This window comes from Nannospalax galili, unplaced genomic scaffold (assembly GCF_000622305.1).
Source record: "Nannospalax galili isolate Female #2095 unplaced genomic scaffold, S.galili_v1.0 scaffold3698, whole genome shotgun sequence".
In the NCBI taxonomy this organism is placed as follows: Eukaryota; Metazoa; Chordata; class Mammalia; order Rodentia; family Spalacidae; genus Nannospalax; species Nannospalax galili.
In genome coordinates this window covers 9,147-30,993 of record NW_008340304.1, presented here as the reverse complement: position 1 = coordinate 30,993, position 21,847 = coordinate 9,147, and the positions used below count along the sequence as shown (strand labels likewise).

Here is a 21,847-nt window from a genome sequence, read left to right as displayed (position 1 = left end):
GCTGGGATTTGAACCTGGGTCTTCTGCAAGAACAGTCAGTGCTCTTAACCGCTGAGCTATCTCTCCAGTCCCATAAAATATTTTTAAAAGATTAGTCATTTTAAACTTTAATATGAGCTTTAATATGTATGAATTACACTAATGATCTTTATGTCATATGAAAGAAGGCAAGGTAATCTATAGCGAAGTAAGAAAATATTCAGAATTAGAAATGCTAATATAGAGACTAGGGGTATAGCACAGTTGGTAGAGTGTTTATCCAACATGCACGAAGCCCTGGGTTAAATCCCCAGCAATGTATAAAACTGGGCATAGTAGCACACACCTGTAATCTCAACACTCAGAAGATGGAGGCAGGAGGATCAAGAGCTCAAGGTCATCCTCAACCTCACAGCTAACTCAAGGCCAACCTAGAATATAGGAGATCCTCTCAAAGAAGAAAACAGAAGGAGGAAAAAGAGGATGAAGAGGAGGGGGGAAGAGGGAAAGGAGGAGACAGGGGAAGAGCCGGAAGGGAGGGGAAGAGGAGGAAGCTACATACAAATATTCAGAAAAGTTACAACTGAGACAGGGTTGTTTGATCTGCCAGCAAGTACCTCCATTCCCGGTTGAATGGAACGTCTGACATTTTCCTGATATCTAGTTTTGCTGTACAACAATGTTTATATTCTTATAGTCTACAGTTCCAGGAAGCTCAAATGATGATGCAATACAAACTTCAAAGTAAGAGTACATTGTGAAAAACATCTGTGCTTCAAATGGGGGACGGCTTGTCACAGGGCTTCTTTTGAGTTCATCATTCCTTGTAAATTTATGCCTCACACTTAAGAGTGAAATGTACCAGCTGGGGTTAGCAGCAGAAAATAGAGGTGCTGTTTTAAGTATGGGGATGTGGTGGAAAATCAAGAAACTGGCCTAGAACTGTTCCTTCAGGAGCACCTTCCGTGCAAATCAGAGTTCAGAGAGCCTCAGTTACCTCGGCTGCCCACTCATGTCCTAGAGCGGTGTTAGGGGAAAAAAAAGTGTTTTTCCATGCCTCCTGACCCCCCAGAAAGATGGGCAAGTGTCCACACTTGTAACTAAGTTTTCAGGAAGAGTAGGAAAATGCTGTGTGCTAGCACTCGCCTTCAGTATGGGAGTGCAACAAGTCACAGGAACCTACGTCAGGTCCAGAATCTACAGTAGGAAAGTCTAGAAAAGGAGATAAGGATCCAGGCGTGGTAGTGCATGCCTTTAATCCCAGCACTTGAGAGGCAGAGACAGGCAGATCTCTGTGAGTTCAAGATCAGCCTGGTTTACGTAGTGAGTTCCAGGCCAGCTGGGGCTACAGGCAGACTCTGTCTCAAAAAGATGAAAAAAAAAATAGAAAGAAAGAAAAGGATGTAGGGGCACACTAGCAAGAGGATGGATGTTGAACACCATCGTAGTGTCGAGTGTCAGGGAGATGGAGCAGTGCTAAGCTTAGAGTCTAAAGAACTAAACTGAACCATTGAATGTGCCACTTGCTAATGATCATAGTAAGAAATCTGTTTTTTCACATAAAACATGGAGATTAGATCATGTTCTTTCTGAGGACTTTGTCAGTTCTTGAAGCAAATATGCACAATGAAGGTGATAAGATCCCTTGGCACGATCATCCTGGCCCCACTTCTCAAATATGACAGTGTTTTGGCCTCATGGTCAGTGTCCTTTCTTGGAAGGTTACTTCATCCAAGTGTCAATGGGATTAAGGCTGTCTTCTGCATACAGGATCTCCTTTCTCATCACAACCTATCCCACTAGAACTTTAGAACACACTGGAACTGCCTGCAGTTAGAAGTAGGAACACAGATGCAAAGCCTCTGAAGGTCTCTGATCCCACATCTAAATGTCCAAAAGAGTGCTAAATGGCCGTTCTGTTGGACGATATTTAATAAGCCACTTTTGTGAGCAAGACTGAGCTGGAAAATCTGGTCTGGAGAGAGAGCTCAGTGGATAAAAGGCTTGCTGCAGAATCCTGAAAACCTGGGTTTGGATCCCCAGAACCCATATAAAATCTAGACAGAGTAGCATGTGCATCCATAACTCTAGTGCCCATACAGAGAGAAGGAGAACAAGAGAGCCCCAGAACCTTATGCCAACTAGCCTGTTGTGCACAGTAATAAACTAAAGAGAGACCTTGTCAAGCAAGGTGGAAGGTGAGGACCGACACTCAGGGCTGTCCTCTGACCCCTACACACATGCCACGGCATGCTTGTGGACACACACAGAAAAGGGGGGCAGAAAGGAAATGGAGAAAGGACGGAGACTACAAGAAGGGGTGGAGAGAGGAATAGAGGAGAAAAAAGGTGCAGGGGGTTAATATAGTCAAAACACATTGTGCTCTTGAAAGGGATTGTCTTTATGAAACTCATTACTAGGTACAATGACCAATAAACCAATAGACAAAGCAATTCAAAGCAAAATTTCAGTCTATGCTGTAGGTATGCTACTTGAAGCTTTAAAATGGTACTTGTTCCTCATCCTTAATCATTGCTAGCCTCAATCCTGCTCTGTCTAAACACCTCTGCTCCATTATCTAGGCTAATGGAACAGATTGTTCACCAGCGCTCCCTTGTCTCTACAGCATGGGAAGTCTGCCATTCGCTCTCAAAGAGTAAATGGGAATGGTGAATGAAGAATTTTACAGCTTGCTCTTTCTTTGCTTGTTTGTTTGTTTGTTTGTTTGTTTGTCTGCTTGCTTGTTTTGAGACAGAGACTCCCTGTAGCCCCATCTAGCCAGGAACTCAATATGTAGGCCAGGCTACCCTTGAGCTCACAGATATCTGCCTGCCTCTGCCTCCCAAGTGCTGGAATTAAAGGTGTGCACCACCACACCTTGCCTAACTTGCTCATTTTTATGCCTTGTCATAATTGATGATGAAACCAGGACCTAAGTAACAGAAAAGAAAAAAAATTGAATGAGTAATCCAAAAAATGGTCCCAAGTGAAGAATAAAGATGATCGTGGAAGCTTTATATATAAGGTAATTTGGAAATAACCTAAAGACAAGATAAGCACGACAAAGAATATCACACAGTCTTTAAATGTTTTGTTTAGATTTTCTTAGATTTACTTTATTGTTAATTTATGTGATATGTATGTGTGCATCATATGCCCGCAGTGCCCACAGAGGCCAGAAGAGGGTGTCACATTTCCTGGAACTGAAGTTACAGGTGGTTGTGAGCTGTCTAATGTGGGTGCTGGGAGCTGAGCTCAGTTACTCTGCAAGAGCAGCAAGTGCTCTTAATCCCTGAGCCATCTCTCCAGCCCTTATTTAGATTTTTTAGTCTAAGTCATACGATACTTATGACATGATGTTTAGAGTAAATTAGAAATTGGCTACAGTTGCTGTATACCAAATTAAACAGAGAAAACAGCACAGAAAGGAAGAGCACTGTGGTGAGCACACTGACTGCATTGGAGTGGCTGTTTCTTCCTACTTGTCTTCACCTCTGTAACCTTCCAAAACAGTTCTGTCATGAGCACAGACCATGCGGTCAGATCTGTCTCTAAGTACTTGCTTTCATTATCAGTACTGGTATTATTTTATAGTAAAAGAAAACAGAGCAGAAAGATCAAAGATCAGAGGATAATTTTTAAATGTTTAAAATGAGCCTTGCTTGAAATACATGTTTTCTTTTGAAATAATTTCAGATGTACAGAAGAATTACAGAGATGTTTCAGAGATGCTCATGTGTTCACCCTACTCAGTTTCCCCTATTGTCTTTCCTCTACAGGTGTCAAAACTACGAGCTCAAGGCTGACCTGTTACCATTTACGCCCCCTACCTGGAGCTCACCTGCTTTTTCACTTCTATGCCTTTCCCATTCTGGGAGGATGAGATTTTTGAAGAGTTTTTTAAAAAAGCATTTCAATTATTAAACATATACAGGAGTGCATAAAACCAAAATATACTGTTTATAGGGGAAATATTAAGCTTGAGGACTAGAATAGCACCATCCCTAGTGTCCCTTTTCCACCTCTCATCCAAGATAATCATTCCCCTGACTTTTGTGGCAATTGTGCCTGTGTCTTTCTTGACAATGTTACTGTACAACTATTAATTTGCTCATTAAAGCAGCTTTACTGGCTTCCAACCTTTATGCACATAAACTCATACTGAATGCATTCCTTTATTCAACATTATTTTGTTGCTATATTTCGTGCATGTTTAGGGCACACTCACTTTCGTTGCTGTATGATGCCAGAACGGCGTGCTTCTTTTCTATCACCTCTAGCTCCCCACCCTCCCCTGACCAAATATATCAACTTCCACACCCTAGGAATGGCAACATGGTAACAGAAAATCAAACATAAAATTTTAATAATTTTAAAAAATCAGATTCATAATGATTATAACCTAAGAGATTATAACAGGATTTCTCAGCCTCTATTCCAATGACAGTTTAGAAGAGGTAATTCTCTATCATGGGGCTGGCTGTGCCATCAGTTTAGTGACTCTTCTGAGCTCTACTGACTAGATAAACAGTAGCACCTTTGCTCTCCCCACAGCTAGCAACCAAAAATGTCTCCAGACACTGCCAGATCTCCTTTGGAAGAGGAGTGCACAATCAACCTGCTGAGAAGCAGTAATTCTGAAGAATAAAGAAAGAACTGATCTAAACCCCTTCAACTACTAAGATGAGAATTAAGAGGGTGTCCTAAAGGAACACAGTATGGGAAGCTGCTTCTATAAAGAGGGTTCTTGTGTTAGCCATCTGTGCATTAGTAAGACATTTGAGATATGGCTGGAGAGATGGCTCAATGGTTAAGAACACTGACTGTTCTTGCAAAAGACCCAGGTTTGAATCCCAGCACCCACATGACAGCTAACAACTGTCCATAACACCAGTCCTAGGGGATCCGACAGCCTCTTCTGACCTCCGAGGGCATTGCACGACACGGGTGCACTTATCTACATGCAGGCAATACACGCATACAACATAAAATAAAAATAATTAAGAAACTATTTTTTAACTGTTAAAAAAACTTTATTGAGAATTTCATATGTGCATATAAGGTGTTTTGATCAAATCCATGCCCACTCCCTCCCCTCCAACATTCCCCCCTCTGAAGAGGTAACCCTAAAATCTTTTAAGGATTAGATACAAGCTCCCAAATACTTTTGACATTTTTGGCCTTTGGAACAGAGTATGTTGCTAACAGGCCCAAGGACATTTTGACTTTTAGTCCAGAAACTGGGTACATTTCATTGGGGTCTTTTTACCCTAACTGCCTAGCCAGTTCCTACCTCCTTTTCTTATTATACCATCCTCTGAAAGGGTTACCCAAATTGCCAATAGGGAATAGGGATGCTGACCGCTCTGGTTTCTTCCATGCTGAACAGGGACGCAGGGTGAGGCAACTGAAGTACCCCTTCAGTGGGTCTATCTAAAAGACTCCCAAATTGCATAACTCTTGTTTCTAAGGGGAAAAGAAAGTCCTTGAATCATGAATAGGAGATGTGAAGGAGAAGCAAAGGCAAGAGTCATTAGCATTACAAATTCTAGACGGGGAACTAGAAAAAACTCAGGGCAGTTTTCAAATGTTCATATGAGAGTCCATTGGAGTTTATTGACAAGGGCTGAAGATAGAGAGTTTACCTTGGGTCACAGTTTGGAGGATTCCAAAACTGGGAGTGGTCACACAGTCAGTTGGCCACACTGCTTTGGGGCCTGTGACAAGGCTGCACATCATGGTCAGAGTGAGTGACAGTGAAAACCTCATGAGTGGGAGAAAAGAGAGAAACATCTAAGGGCTATGATAACACAGCCCAGAGAAAAGCAGATCTGCAGAGGCCTAACAGCAGGGACCAGTAAAGACAAAGCAATATGTGGAATAGACAAATGGCTGAAGATCTGATAGAAACAAGAATAGTGGTGATAACAGTGGTGATAACAATAACAGCACCTGTCCTTGCTGATGACTTGATTCCATATAAGTCTCTAAAAATTAGACTCATGCCTGACAAATGCAAGTGGATCCCACATTGTCTAATATCCATGCCTTGGCAGGATGTGACCTTAAGATTAAAAATACAAAGTAACTCCAGACACTTAATTCAAGAAATAAAAGGTATCCAAGTTGGGTTTTTTAAAAGATTTTATTCATAGGTTTGGAATTGTGTGTGTGTCTGTATGTATGTATGTATGTATGTATGTACATATGTACATGTGAGTGCAGGTGCCCTTGGAGGCCAGCAGAAGGCATCAGACCCACTGGAGCTCTAGTTACAGGTGGGTGTAAACAACACAGATACGGATTCTGAGGGCCAAATTCGGGTCTCCTATAAGAACAGCAAGTACTCTGGACCACTGAGTCACCTCTCCATCTCCCAGATTGTTAAGGGAGAAGCCACACTGTCAGTGTTTGCAGATAACATGGTTTTGTACATAAAAAATCCTAAGGAACAATCATATTTTTGTCTGTATCTCATGAATGCATACTATAAACACTCTGTCATCATCCCATGAAGTGTGGTACAGTTGATAGTTTTAGTGAACAAGAAATCACCTTGGGGTAAAAGTCATTCTTTAAGATTAGTAATGGAATGTACTGAAGGAGACAGTACTGGAGATGTTTGCACTATAAGGCCCATGACGGGCGTGAACACTGGCCTGACATTTTGATGTCACCTATTACTAATTAGTTATTTGGAGTTTTTTAAAGTAGTTCCTACTACTACCCAGTAAAAAATGTACTCTGAAATTTTCTTGTTTTGCATATGATTGGTACCATACCTTTTAACTGCTGTAAATAATAAAAATATGTATGTGCAAGTTTGCTATAAGAAACACCAAAGTTTCACCTAATAAAGTTTTGGTATGCCTCAGTTTATAAAAAAAGACTATTAGCAGTAATGAGCAAGTGCAATAAGTTTGCAGAATATAAGATCAATAACAAAAACCAACTGTGTTTCTAAACACTAGAAATGAACACTCAAAAATGAAAATATAATTCCATAAAATGTTCAGGATAAGCAAATCCATGGAAGCAGAAGGCAGGTTGATAACGGCCAGGGACTGAAGGCAGAAGGGATGGAGTGACTGTGACGGACTTAGGTCTCTCCCTGGGAGCAATGGAAGTAGGGGAGAGTCAGATGTGAGAGTCGGCACTGTGAGTATGCTAAGGGCCACTGACCACACCCTCAAGGATGACTTGTGTTGAATGAAAATTGTATTTCAACTATTCTTTTTATCAAAGCAAGCATGAATACTACTTCTCAAAGTCAAAAACATTAATATGCCACCAAGTAAAAGATAGACATATATGTTGAATTGGTTGCAAAATGGAATTTGTCATCTGAATACTGTGCTGGATAAATCTATATTCTATGTCTGCCTATTTTATGGTTTCTCTTATTTTTATTTTTGAATTTGTTCACTCAGGGGTCCTAGCAGTGCTGCCCATCCTCATAGCTCATGTGTTGACAGTTCCTCACTGCACCTCCCTCATCAGGCTTCCCTAGACTATGCCAAATGTATCTTTGGGGTGCCATGTATCTTCTTCCATAATTCTCTACTTTGTAGATTGTGGTATTTTATTTCAAGATAGATTCTTGTGACCTGAAGAGATAGCGCAGTTAATAAAGTGCTTGCCTACAAGCACAAAGACCTGAATGTAATCCCCAGTTCCTATGTAAAAAGCCTAGTGTGCTGGCGTGTACTTGTGATCCCAGCAGTGGGGAAGAGACAGGCTTGCTGTCTTGCTGGCCAGTCAGCCTAGCCTACTTGGTGAGTTTCAAGGCAGTAGAGAAAACCCATCTCAAAAAAACAAACAAAAAAGGTCCCAGAAAGACTGTTTCCTTATGACCATGCACCAGCCCTAGCTTTTACAATCTTTCTGCCCCCTTTTCCACAAGACAGCATGCACAAGATCCATGTAAACTCAATCAGACAAAAATCCATCATAGAACTGAGGAAAGGAGCAAGGAGGCCCCAACCTTAGCTGAGGAACTATTGGCAGATGATCACTGCTGGGTGAGGGAGAGTGAGAGCTAGACAGGCTAACTAGACTCCCATGGATGGACTCACACCAAGGGATATCTGAGGACATATATGACAGAATGCATGAAATCTGGTGGGGGGTATTGGGGAGGTGCAGAAGGGGGAGTGGCTCTAAATATGATTATGATGTAAAAAGAAAAAAATAATAAAGAAAAAAAGTTAAAAGCAGACAGTGGCTGAAGAATGACACTTGAGGTCGTCCTCTGGCCTCCACACACACATGCACACACGAACATGCACATTCACACACATGTGCACCTGCATACACAGATCAATTAATCAATTAAGTTATAAAGATAATCTTTTTAGCTTTCTTTCTAACAAAAAGCACCCACATTTCTGCTCATCTCTCTGCCAATGATGCCTAAATATATTTCCAGCCCTGACCTTGGAGTTAAGGTCTCATATCTTTAACAGCCCACAGTGACATACACAGTTAGCCACTCCCCCATCACTCTATATGTATATATGATTTAGAAACAAATCATGGTCATAGCCTTCTTCGCCTTTCTATACCCATCATGGACAACAGCCCATATTTTCACAACTTCCTGTAATTTTGTCTGGATTTCACCTTCAGAAGACCTTTGTGGGGTTGCTGTTGTTGCTAATTGTACTTTACAGATGAGGCAAGTGAGCCTCAAAGAGATGAATTCAAACATTTGGGAGGTGGAAGATACAGGACTTGAATCCAGGTCCCAGAAATGAAAATTGCACCATCATTATTTGTGTCACCGTAGACCTGCAGTCTCTGAAGACACACATATTCTTCCCTATTCTCCTATTCTGTTTCTTCAGTCAGCCACTAAGGTCTGCACCTTTGAGGCTGAGGACTGAGGTGATAGTGACTACTGATGGGGTCTTCCATTCATTCCTCTTTGGTGACATCTTACCAGGTGGCCTTTTGTATTTTCACAGCTATCACTTGACAGTTCTCAGACTTTGGTATCTCCAGCATCCTTGTGGAGCCTGGTAAAACACAGATCCTGGCCCCACCCCAAGGCTGCCTGACTCAGGTCTGGAATGGGGCCTGAGTATTTGCATTCCTAAAGCGTTCCCAAATGTTGATAGTGACAATCCCAAGGCCGCCCTTGAAGGACCACAGGTCCAAGCCCTCACCACCAGGCCTGGCCCTACATATGGTACTTCAGTTCCTCCTGTACCCCATGAATGAGCTGGCAGCCTTGGCTTTCTCACCAGCCAGGCTGTGAGTTTGAAGACGGAATGTCCTTTATCTTTGTGTTTGCCTCACGTCTTATTCAACATAGCCCTAGCAGTTGAGGCTCACCACAGACTGGCCAGATTGTTTATGGTGAGTTCAGATCCCTGCCCTGACAGTAACACCCTGACCTTGAAAAGTTACTTAACTTCTCCAAGGTCAGCTGCCAGCTTTGTAAACTAAGACGCTGAGAATGGCTGCCCTATGGGACTACCGTGGACATTAAGTGAGACAATAATTCTGAAAGGCTTAGTACAACCAACTGGTTCCTCAATAAACACTTGTTATTCCCATCACTGCTTCTCATTCTGCCTCATGACTATGATGTGCACATTTCCCTCAGGGTCTTTCCTCATAAATCCTCCTGGATAGAATATCTATTTTACTTATTACTGAACCAGTCCCATTTCTTTTGTCACACAGTGTGCCAATCACCAGATAATAAGTTATGCAAAAAAAAGACTTTATTATGAATAAAGTCTTATGAAGACTTCCAAATGTGGAGACAGGAAACCAGATCCCAGACTGCCTCCCCAGGGGTAATATATCTGAGGAATATTCCTGAGACAGAGAGGCAGAATGGTTTAAGGTGTGAGGAGACATGACTCGAGTTGAAGTTACCTGAGTTCCACGTGTGTGTAATGACTCCGTGACTCTTCATAGAACATGTGTTCAGAAAGTGGCAGTGTTATGATCTGAGGGTGGAGCTTGACATACTCCCTGATAACTGCCTTGCCAACTTGATTGGGTCTGGAATGATTTGAGACATGCCTCTGGGCAGGTCTGTGAGGGTATTTTCTGGAAGGATTAACTGGTGGAGGAAGGCCGTTCTCCAGAGTGGGTAGCACTTTCCACAGCAGCTAAGATATACATAGATCTGAGAGAAAAGTTTTCTTTTCTGCCTGCCTTCACTCCTTGCTGGTGAATATATCATCCCTGCTTCTGCTGTTGCTGCTGCCATCCTTCACTTCCTCAGCTTGAACTGAGGACCAGCAGCTCTCCACAAATCTTCCAGGTCTTTAGCACCAGATTGCTGAGGCACTCGTGGACTAAGCCAGTTATTGGGTTCTCAGCCTCTCCAGCATACAGCCAGCCATTGCTGGTCGAGTCAGCCCATATTGTGTAAGCCAGTCTAATAAAACTCCTAAGGTATATTTATTCTCTGTTCTGTTCCCCTAGAGAACCCTGATACAAGAATTTTCACCACTGCATTAGTTAATTGTCACGTATTTTCACTAAACTGCAAAATCCTTAGTGTGAAAGCATACCCTCTGCTTGCATATTGCCATCTATCACCCTGTCCCAAATCTCAAAGAATATTTGCTGAATTGAGGATTCACCAGAGAACTATGGTATCTGGTTGTATGCCATGCAAAGAAGCATCATGCAATATGAGAAAACCTATTTTTAACTGTCTGGGCCTCAGGGTTTAATTTGGCTCTGTTAGCTTTGGATCTGTTTTTGGCATAGCTTGATATTTTTTCTGTAGCATAAATTGGCTGGATGGCAGTGAGGTTTCCACTCTGCAGAGAAACCTGTGGCTGTGCATTGCTTGTCGGGAACATGGGAGTCAGCTCTTGGCTCTTTGGTTTTCTTACCTCTTAGATTTTAATGAACCACTGTGCCTCGGTGAGACAAGAGATAAAGGTGTGACTGTTAGTGCATGGTCTACATACTATTCTTCCACACCGAGAGGCAAAAGCAAAGTAGAGTAAATTATTTCCATCATTGCCTGAATTCTTGTGACAGTGTTGGAACAGGTATTTTCCTTAGGCCATTGAGTTTTTATGCAATGCAGTATCATTTTGCTTATTATTGTTGTTGCAAGAATATTTTCTTTTCTCTTTACTCTCATGAATATGGTCAAAATAGTTGCATATAACTATTGGACAAGGTTCCGAGTCTGTTACCATACTGGGATATCTCTATGGTTCCTTTGTAACTATGCGTAACTTCCTCCTCATTTTGTAAACAAACAGGAACTCTCTAGCCAGTCACTGAGCACTTATAAGCCAGATCATCTCCTTTAACAGTCATTTGAGTCCCTGAAGTTGCCATGATTTTTAATTCATTGTCCTGTCTCATCCTCAGAACACTCCATAAAGGAGGCATTAATTTAGTTGCGTGTGACAGAGAACAAGAAGTGAGACTTAGAAGCTACCACAGAGCTAAAAGGCAGTCCAGAAGTGAGAGACACTTGACTAGCTAAGTACATTGACCATAGGGATGCAAAAGACAGAACGAGTTGGGCATATACTTATGACCTCTTTTATGAAGTCGTGGCCCTTCTGAAGGAGCCCTCCTTGGGGAGGGACTATCCAGAGGCACACTGTGCCATTGCCCTCAGTGGCTGTTTGCGGTGTCCTGGACAGTACAGTATTGTGTCATGTCTTGCATCACATCGTTTTGGACTCTTCCTCACTGTGTTGGTGTTTCTCTCCCAAACAGACCATCAGCACTTTAATCCTAGTTCAGGCTCTGTTTTCTGGAAGATCTGGGCTAGGACAGTTGTTTTACTTTCCCAATTTGTAATCTGTATAAAAGTGGTTCTCTGGGAAAAAGAAGAAAAGAATTAGCACAATAGTATAAACTACAGTTCAGAAAAGCATCCAAACATAAACAGCGAGTAGGAACCTCTTGTGAACACAGAGTGAGTCTGTGTGAGTCAAACAAGTAATCCCTTCATATAAGAGACAAAGGGAAAATTCAAGTCTGATGTAGTTCCTTGGTTCTTACTGTGTGGTTTTTGGTGAAATTTTGTAGGAGTTTTATTTACACACACACACACACACACACACACACACACACATACGCGAGGGTTCCAGTAGAACAACTGAGTTTTTCTAAAGCAAGTGCAAAATAATGCTTTACACTATGTAATTCTGTTGCAATCATTCCCACCCCTACTCTTTGTACCCCAAACAGGTAGCTTGCTTTGCTGCAAGAATCTTCCAAAACCCACCCAAATTTATAAACATTATGTCCAAATTTATAAGCATTATTCACAAAATTCCTTTATAAAATATTGCTATGTTCATCATATAAAATGTAGTGACTTTCAATGTTGAAAAGCCATTTCTATCATATATGTATAACAGATATTTTATTTTATTGTTTTTAATAGGGGAGAGTATGAACACAGTCCCCCACTACAACAAATTAGGCATTTAAGCATCCCACGTTTGGGGAAATAGGGAAATCGCAGGATTCAGCACATCTAGAGTGCAATGGATAAGCCTCTCTCTGGGAAAACTACCTTTGTGATCATGGTAGCTCTCCTGTAAGTATCAGGTATTTCATTTTATAGGTGGCTGAAAATGTCTGTGTCCAAAGTAGGAATCAGCTTTCGGCACATATGACATGTCAGGCTGGGTGATGTGGAACATCACACCCTCAGTCCATCTTTGCAAAGTGTGATACAATTAGACAGCCTGTTGTAGAATGTCACATAGCATAAGTGTCTTCTACCATCATTGCAGCTTGGAAAGAGATGGAGCAGGCACGCAACTCTTAAATACCTTAGCCTGGAAGGACACTTGGGGAAATCCCATGGTACTTGAATGAGGGAGGAGTATGAATGGCCTTGTCATTGCTGATTGACAAGAACCTGTACTGTGGGATAATGTTTTGTGCATGTTTGATTAAATAAAGAGATGCAGGGGAGCTGGGCACTGTGACTCAAGTCTATAGTCCCATCTGCTCAGGAGCCTGAGATAAGAGGATTGGGAATGTGTAGGTATCTTGGGCAACCTAGTGAGATCCCCTATTAAAAGAAACAAGGAAACAGAAGCTGGAGAGATGTGCTACCCAGGATGGATACAGACTGGATGTTTGTTCTGTGCACAGCACAAGGGAGCTGCCAGGTAAGTAAAAAAGGCTACTTGGGGCTATAGATACATGCCCCGATTGCCCTCACAGAACAGGCAATGGCCAATAACAAGAATTTTGATTATGCATTTAGGAAAATGAATAAACTTGCATATAATCCAAATATATGCACTTGTCTTCATTGTATTGTGGAAAGAAACTAGCAGTAAACAGGACATACTGTTTTTATAAAATGAATTCAAGCAGTGATACAAATGAAGACTGCTCCAGTAGAGTTTGATATAAAGAAAGGTAATTTCAGAAGAGGCCATCTCAGTGATTATAGGAAGTTTTAAAGTAGCATCTTATAGAGAAGTATTTAGTATTTTTAGAGACCTGAATGAATCAATAATTCCAGACTAGCTGTTACAAAGTCTCAGCCTCAAAAACTGCCTACTCACAACATAGACATGAGGAAGTGGAGAAGCAGCTCCAACCCCATGTAAGGAAGCTGTGGGAACAGATGGCTGCTGGGAGGGGCAGAGGCAGTCTCCTTCAATCATGGGATTCTTGGTGGGTTAACCAGGCTCCAGGGGATCGTCCCACACTGAAGGACATTTAAGAGGGACACAAATTAGGCTGTGTGTGTGTGTGTGTTTGTGTGAATACATTAAATTGGTGGATTGGGGGCAATAAGGGGAGGTGTAGATGGGGGAATTTAAACACCATCAAATTATATGAAAATTGCAAAAATCCCATTAAAATAGTTTTTTTCAAAATCTGCCTATTCATATCTGTTCAGATGGCCCACTCTACTGTGAACAACTCAGTCCCCTAGAGTGGCCTACTCAGCTCTAGATGGTTCCCTTCACTGATTGGTAAATGGATCAATGGCATGTTGTGGGACATATTTCAAACTCATGTCCAAGTGTTACAACAACATGAAGAAAGTATGGCCAGGGATACACTCAAACCAGGAATGGTGGTTCACATCTACAACGAGGCAGAACCAGGAGAATTACTTCAAGTCGAAGTCCACCCTGGTCTATATAATGAGTTCAAGGCTACCTGTTTTGTTTAAAACAAAACAAAGCAAACAAATGAAAATTAGATTAGGCACCCATCCATTCATCACTGCCTCTCACACTGAAATCGCCATCACTATCTTGTGAGCAGAATCCCATCAACATCATGACTACCAGGACGCCAAAAAATTCTCTATGGAGGAATCTTGCTTGAGTTTTTGAAAGCATATGACAAAGTTGCCAAATCCATGCCATTCACAATGCACTGTGCTTCTTTAACTCATTACAAAGAAGAAAACAAATGAGAACTCTTACCTATTCATTTGCTTCCTAACCAGATAGACATACCTTGGTAAAATATTGTGAAAAAATCATCCCTGACACTAGTATGAATAGATGGAATAGTATGAGATAGTTTTGTGATGGTTTGACTTAATGATTTATCAATTTTACGATGGCTCACACATGATACACGTTTAGTAGAAATCTTTTAATTTCAATGTGTTCCATAGAACCACATTTTTTTTTACTTATGGTATTTTCAAATTATGTGTTTAGCAGATCATGACCCCACCATAAGTGAAGGAACACCTACATAGTCTTTTAAAGAACATATCTTATTTAAAATGTAGTGGATCTTTTAAATGTTCCTGAAATTATCTGAGTGTGCCCCCACATACCAGTGGCACAGAATGAAAAAAAAAAACAAACCTCCAGGAACAGCATTTGGGGAATCAATAGAATTGGGGGCACGCTTATCTCCTGACTTCTCCTGGCTTTGGCCCTCACAGCCAGGGGGAAGCTCAGAATGTGTAAGATGTAGCGTACGCTGCCCCCACCACACACACCATGGTTCCTTGTTTTGTTCCCTTGGGACCCAGGTTTACAGATCTGAACACAGTTTTCCAAAATGTAGGGTCCAGATGGTGAAGTTCCATCCAAATGTGAAGCAAAGAGTTATTAATCAAAGACTTGGAGGACGACGGCAGCTCTCAGGCAAAGGAATGTGTCTCCATTCAACCGACATGTCTCCTGGGAGCAGTGCACACACATACATTTCTGTACAAGTTGCCGGAAACAAAACTTTTCTCTTCCCTTTGAGATGCATTTGATGTTTTCTTTTTCATTCTGTTCTTTTCCTTTTTTAAAAATGTCATTTAAGCCGGGCATGGTGGTGCATGCCTTTAATCCCAGCACTCATGATGCAGATCACTGGCAGATCTCTGTGAGTTCAAGGCCAGCCTGGTCTACATAGTGAGTTCCAGGACAGCTGGGGCTACAGGGAGACCCTGTCTCAAAAAGACCCCCCCCAATGTTGTCAAATAGAGAGTAGATCATCAAATTCCAGAGAATGTGAACAGGATGGGGGTGGGGGAATGCCATCTCTTGGGTAAGAGAGCAGTTCTGTATCTTGATTGTGAGGATGGCTATACAAATCTGTGCATGAGAAGGAGCACTGACATATAGAGAAATGTGTATACTGAGGTCAGTAAAATCCTGGTAAAGTCTCAAGTCAGTAGCAGTTAAAGGTATCACACCAATATCAGTTTGCTGAAACTGCAAATGAGCTATAGTTATGGAGTGTGTTGACACTCGTGGGGGGTCCTGGGTGATGTTGACACTGGGGTGGTCCTGCATGATTGCTATACAGGCCTCTTTCATTTTTCCTCTTTTTTAGTATGAAGAAAAGTTGGGGTTCATTAAGAAATAGTTTTAATACAAATTTAAGCCTAGGCATTAGGGGAGACAGGAATGCTTAGGAAAAAGACAGCACACACTCAAGATGTGCGTGAATAGTACACAAGAGAGAAAGTCGTTTCTGCACTACTTTTACAATTTCTTGTGTGCATTTATATTTTTGAGGGTTTCTTGTTTTTAACACAGGGTCTCACCATGTAAAAGGATATCCTCAAACATCCTGCATCTGTTTCCCAAGAACTGCAATTATGAGTATGTGCCACCCCATCCAGCATTTTATTTTTACAATGCTACTTAATACCTATTAGACTGACAGCACAAAGTCACAACACACAGACCAACTCAAACTGTATTTCACCAGGGCTGGAGTCTGAATTTTGGACTAATAGCAATACAGGGGAGAAACAGTGTCCGCTAGAGGGCTCTTAGTCTTATTCATAAAAGAATTTAAGAACAGACTCAAACAGAGGCTTTAGGACAATTTTATTAGAATTTAAGGAAAAATCTTCAGGGCAGGCAAGCTGGGAATCTTGGCAGCTGCCCCAAAGAGGACAATGGAGGGGAGAAGGGAAAAAGCCATGAAGCCATGCTGTTTAGAGCCTGCATAGAGGTCAGACATTGGCAGACTGGCAGCCACATGGTAGGGAGGAAGCTTTAGAGAAAAAGTAAAGAAATACAAGCTGCTGGGGCAGCCCAAAGCATTAGGGAAAGGATACTGAGAAAAGACATATGAAGAAGAAAAGGAGAATAATTCTACTTTTCTGAAGAATTCAGAAAATCAGCAGGACTTACAGAGAGCCAACCTGTCTGCGACCCAGATCCACGAGAACTGCAGTAGGAGGCAGGATTCTGAGCAAGCAAAATTCACTATCTCATTAACACACTAGGTATTCTCCCATCTCCTTAGCCTAACTTAAGGTGAACCTACCTTCCTTGGGGTGGTCCTATGACCAGGTGATTGACCTGCAGAAACTGGAAAGTTAAGATTCCAACCAAGCCAGGAATTTTTATTTTTTGAGTCGTTAATCTTATGGGGCTTTTTTCTACCTTAACAAAAGCAGCTGTAACTGTATGAACTAATTTTTTTTTTTCCTGAATATCTCACACGCATCCCAGTATTGGAGCCACTTGGAACTCTATAACTTTAATCCTGTTAGCCACTCATTGAAGTTTTAAAAGGATTACACAGAGCAAACAAAATTGTATTCCTTTCTGTTTGTGTATTGGCCTCTAAATACCCTTGACCTAGCCCACCCCCACTTTTTATTTGTGTATCACAGTTGGACAAAATAATGGTTTTAATTATGACATTTCCAAAGTACATACGATGTACTTTGATCATATTTCCTGTAGAAAAAGGGTTAAGTTCCCCTTCTTCCTCCAGTCAAGACATTGGCACAATCGAATCTTGTCCTTGGTTCCCGTGAGTCTCTGCAGTACAAGGATATAGGTTGAATCCTTAGCATTGTTAAAACAAAACACAATGAAATATATAGCACTACCTATGGCACAACCTTTAAACACACCTACTTGTTATTCAACAATCAAAAGATAGGATAATCCACATACCATTTAATGTTTAAATTAAATGGAACTTACTTGTAACAGAGATCTTGAAAGAACACATGGTGAATGTTCACTAAATTCACAGAAAAAATCCTAATAAGATAGAAAAAAGGCAGTAATATTAATAGATTTTTTTTTAACCTGAGAATGTTTGCACATAAAGTGTAATTTTTGGAAGTAATATACTTAAAATAAGATAAAGAATTAAAAGTCAGTTCTATAGAAATTGTCTAAATATATCAAAGGGACAACAGCTAATTTTAGACTCTACAAAAACTTTTTCAAGAACTGACTAAAACTAAAACTATTTGAACATTCATATTAAATTTATACACCAAGAGAATATTATCAAACTAAGTGATGATAGAACTGCAGGTTACTACTTCAAGGAAATAAGTTCCAGCAACCAGGTAAATGGATTTATGTTACAATTCAAGGAAAGACCAAAAGATATAGGTTTACATATGAAGAGGGGGGAAAATATAAGAAATGTTAACACCTGTAGACTGAGAAAGTGGTTAATTTATTATGGCTTTTTTTTTTGCATTTTCCAATTTTTTGTAGTTAACATAAAATGTATGGATTTTAACATCTGGGATTGTTAGATGGTTATGTGACTTGGAAATACCTACAATATTGCTGTGGGGTAGCAGTAAGAGAACTAATGAGGACTTACAGCCTCCTTTCCTGTTAGAGGTGTTTCCCAAATGACTATCACTATGGAAAGCATGTCTCCACAAGTAGCCTTTTGCCTCGCTAAGCTTCCAAGGCAGCCCAAGAATCCTCCTGACCACAGAGTTCATCAACAACAGTTGGCATTCCAGACGAGCATAGCCAGAACCCAATTCCATGGGAGAAAAGCACTACTACTGCTGGACTTTGACTCTCTTGAGCTCTTTATTAGGCACTGTGCCTAAAACGTGAGGGAAAGCAGAAAGGGGAAACGGAGGGAGAAGACAGGCAAAGAGAAAAGATGCTCACTTAATTCCTATCTAAAACCATTTCTTTTTCTTTTTCTTTCTGAACTATTCCTTCTGGTCAAGCACCATGTTGTTAACTCTTCTTTTAGAGGAGACAAACCTGTACCAGTTATACTTGCTATCTTTACGAACAATCATTCTTGCTCCTTTATTGACTTATCTTCTTCATAAATTTTAAGTCTGGATATTCTTTGTTTTTCTTCATATACTTATTCCCCATGTTCACACTCTCATGTTTTAATGACTATTCTATCAAAATCTGCCAAGTTGCTCCGGTCAATTCACTTTCTTTCCACAATTAACTTTTAAATCTTACAGCCCTCAAAGTGAATATTGTACACCAGAAAAATTACAACCCATTCTGTATCACAAAAAAAATATTTCATCAATCCAGTACGATACCTTTGAGATTGAGCCTCAAACCTACTACCCTTACCCACATCTTCTCACTGATTCAACATGAAGTCCTCCCCTTGTACTAAGGACTTTAAAATTTCCAGGAATACTAACACATCATCAATTACGGATCCTCTGTTCTGCTAGATGTACAAATTCTCCCTTCTTTTTTGGGCTCATCCCCACTTTATATAAACAGTCAAGTATCTCCCATGCCTTATATGTTCCCATTTCCCTCGCAAAGGCCACCTTCTCAGCCAAGTTTTCCAAAAGAGATGGCTGTATCTACTATCTCTACTGATCCATACCACATGCCAACCTGGCTCTTTGCTACTGTCACCATCACTATTTGGACATTTGTTTAGAACCTTATTAATTTCTCTCATTTGACTTCTCAGCAGCATTTGCCATAACTCCCTCCTTGAAAAACCAATGAACTGACTTTCCTGAGCTTCCTCTTCTTTGGTCACTTCTAGGTGTACAGGCTTAAAATTCACATTTGTAAAAAATATGTGTATATGCGTGTTTCTGTGTGAGGATACAAACGCGCAATGGCACACATGAGGTCAAAGGACCCTCTTGGGTCTTAGTCCTTGCCTTCCATCTTGTTTCTGAGGCAGGGTATCTTATTATTACCATTGCACTACATACTTCAGGCTAGCTGGTCTGTGAGCTTCCAGAGGATTCTTCTGTCTCTACCTCCCATCTTGCAATAGGAGTGCTGGGAGTATGGATATACACCATGTCTGGCTTCTGCATATGCTATGGGGATCCTGCTCAGGTTGTCAGGCTTTCATGCAAAGCACTTTTACTCACTGAACCATCTTCCCAGTCCCCTGAAGTTTAGTTTTAAATGATTTTCTTTTCTCAATCTGTATTTTCTTCCTCACAATGTTCACTGCTCTTAAATTACTATATACATTATAAAGATCACAACATGCTATCTCTGTCCACATTGCCAAAATTCAGTGCCTTTACTTAAATATCTCAAAGGCAGAACTGTCTCAACTTCACTAAGTTCCTTAAATCTGTTTCACTTTTGAGAGATCCTCTTTCAATTACTAGCACCAGAGTGTCCTAAATGCCTTCCATGTCTCACATTTAACTCATCACCAATGTTTTGTCTACTTTAGCTTCTACCTGCCCTAACTCTAAAAACATTATGCCTGCCATCCTTTTAGTCCACATTACTATCACTTCTTCCCTGGTCTACAGTAATGGTATAATTATTATTCGTGTGTTTCCCCTGGGCCCCTTCTAATCTTTACCATGAAGCAACTACATCTTTGCAAACTGTTAATCCAATTATATTTCTGCACCAAATTCTGATTCTACATACACCTCCATGGCTTTCCTCTGCCCTATGATAAAGACCAAAATCCTGTGTGTGCCCTAAAAGCCCTTGCTTCGTATGGTGGTTTAGGTATTTGACACTTGGTCCCCAGTTGGTGGAGTTGTTTAGGAAGGTCTCTAGAACTCAGAGCCTTGCTTGATGAACTATCACTGAGGGCAGGCTTTGGGAATTTATAGCCTTGTCCCATTTCTAGTTCCCTCTATATGCTTCACGTTTGGGGTTGAAGATGTGATCTCTCGGCTTCCTGCTCCAGCCACCTGCTGCCATGCCTCCCTTGCCATTGTGGACTCCCCTTCTGAAACTCTAAACCAAAATGAACTCTTCAATGAGTCACTCAGTTATAGTGTCCTATCACAGCAGCAGTAAGTAACCAACACACTTGGCCTGCCTACCTCTCTTGCCAAAGTTCAACTCCTCCATCCCTCTATCTCTAGGTTATTAGCTTTCTTTAGTTTCTTAACTGTATGATGTCCTTTCTTGCTACAATGAGAAATACTCTGGTTCCTTTGAAACACCCTCCTCCATCCTAACACATGCTCAGTTCTTAGAATAACTTCATTTCTTTACAAAGCCTTCCTTCATCATCTAGGTTGGTTTCTTCATTATGCATTTTATCTTCTAGTCTATAATTTTAGAATCATTATAATGTCTACCTGATCATAGTCTAATACTATAAGAAGCCTATGCAAAGCTTGGATGATGTTTTTCTTCATCAATGTCTATTAGCCTTAACACAATGAAAACACAAAAGTATTTGCTATTTATTAACTTATATACCTTCATCTGTACTCCATTTCTTGCCCATACCCTTGGACCCCTGCAGCCTTGTATGTGCTAAGCACACATGTTGCCATGTGCTACCTTCAGGCTCCATTTTGCACTGTTTTTGAGACAGCATCTCACTATGTAGCCCAGGTTAGATCGAACTTGTAATCCTCCTGCCTCAGCCAGCTGAACATTGGAAACTACAAGCACAGATCACTATAAACATTTCTGAATTTCTTTCTTCTTCTTCTTTTTTTTTAGACAGGGTCTCCCTATAGCCCCAGCTGGCCTGGAACTCACAGAGATCTGCCTGCCTCTGCCTCCCGAGTGTGGGGATTAAAAGTGTGCACCACCACACCTGATTATTTTTGAATTTCTTAAAGCTAGCACATATGCCTCACAAAATAAAATTCATAAAGTCTATTACTTACTGCATTGAAACTAGGTATTATTCCATAGCTGTCAAAAGCATCATTTGCCAGGTTCTTAATCTTTTTTTCCTCATTAATTTCTCTGCCCTCCTTACATTTATGTTCTTTATACGCAAAATATCAAAAACACTGAACATGTAGAAAAATGCAAAGAATAAACTATACTGTGCATTCATGTGGAGACCAGAAGTTGATGTTAAGTGTTTTCCTCAATCACTCTCCACCTGTTTTGAAACAGGGTTTCTCACTAAAACTAAAGCTCATTTGTTTGGCTAGGCTGGCTTGGTGGCTGCTAAGCTCCAGGGATCAGTCTGTCTCCAGTTGTCATCCCCTGTGGGGGCTACAGATATGCACTGCAGCTTTTACATGGGTACTGGGGATCCAAACTCAGATCCTCATGGTTATACGGCAAGCACTTTATTGACTAAGTCACTGTCCTAGTTTCAACAAATACAATCCTAATTTCTTATTTCAGGTTACTTTATGCCAACCTCTACAAGGAAATACACACCTTAAGAGTAGAATTACTGGAAAATGACTATCTCACTTTATTAATATATATATATATATGTCTAGTTT

The 21,847-nt window shown here is 40.8% G+C and overlaps 1 protein-coding gene and 1 non-coding gene across 2 annotated transcripts; both read right to left on the bottom strand.

Moving 5' to 3' along the window:
• Nucleotides 1-12,367: 12,367 nt before the first annotated feature.
• LOC115070725 lies at nt 12,368-12,534 on the bottom strand. Its single transcript, XR_003849874.1, has one exon. It is a non-coding gene; the product is annotated as a U1 spliceosomal RNA (small nuclear RNA).
• A 3,906-nt stretch (nt 12,535-16,440) lies between these two features.
• LOC115070724 (N-alpha-acetyltransferase 35, NatC auxiliary subunit-like) lies at nt 16,441-17,435 on the bottom strand (the record flags this gene model as incomplete). Its single annotated transcript, XM_029564629.1, is given in 2 exon segments — nt 16,441-17,207; nt 17,376-17,435. Coding segments are annotated over 2 exon segments (153 nt in total), but the record flags the coding sequence as incomplete, so codon positions are not given.
• Between the last annotated feature and the right edge of the window lie 4,412 nt (nt 17,436-21,847).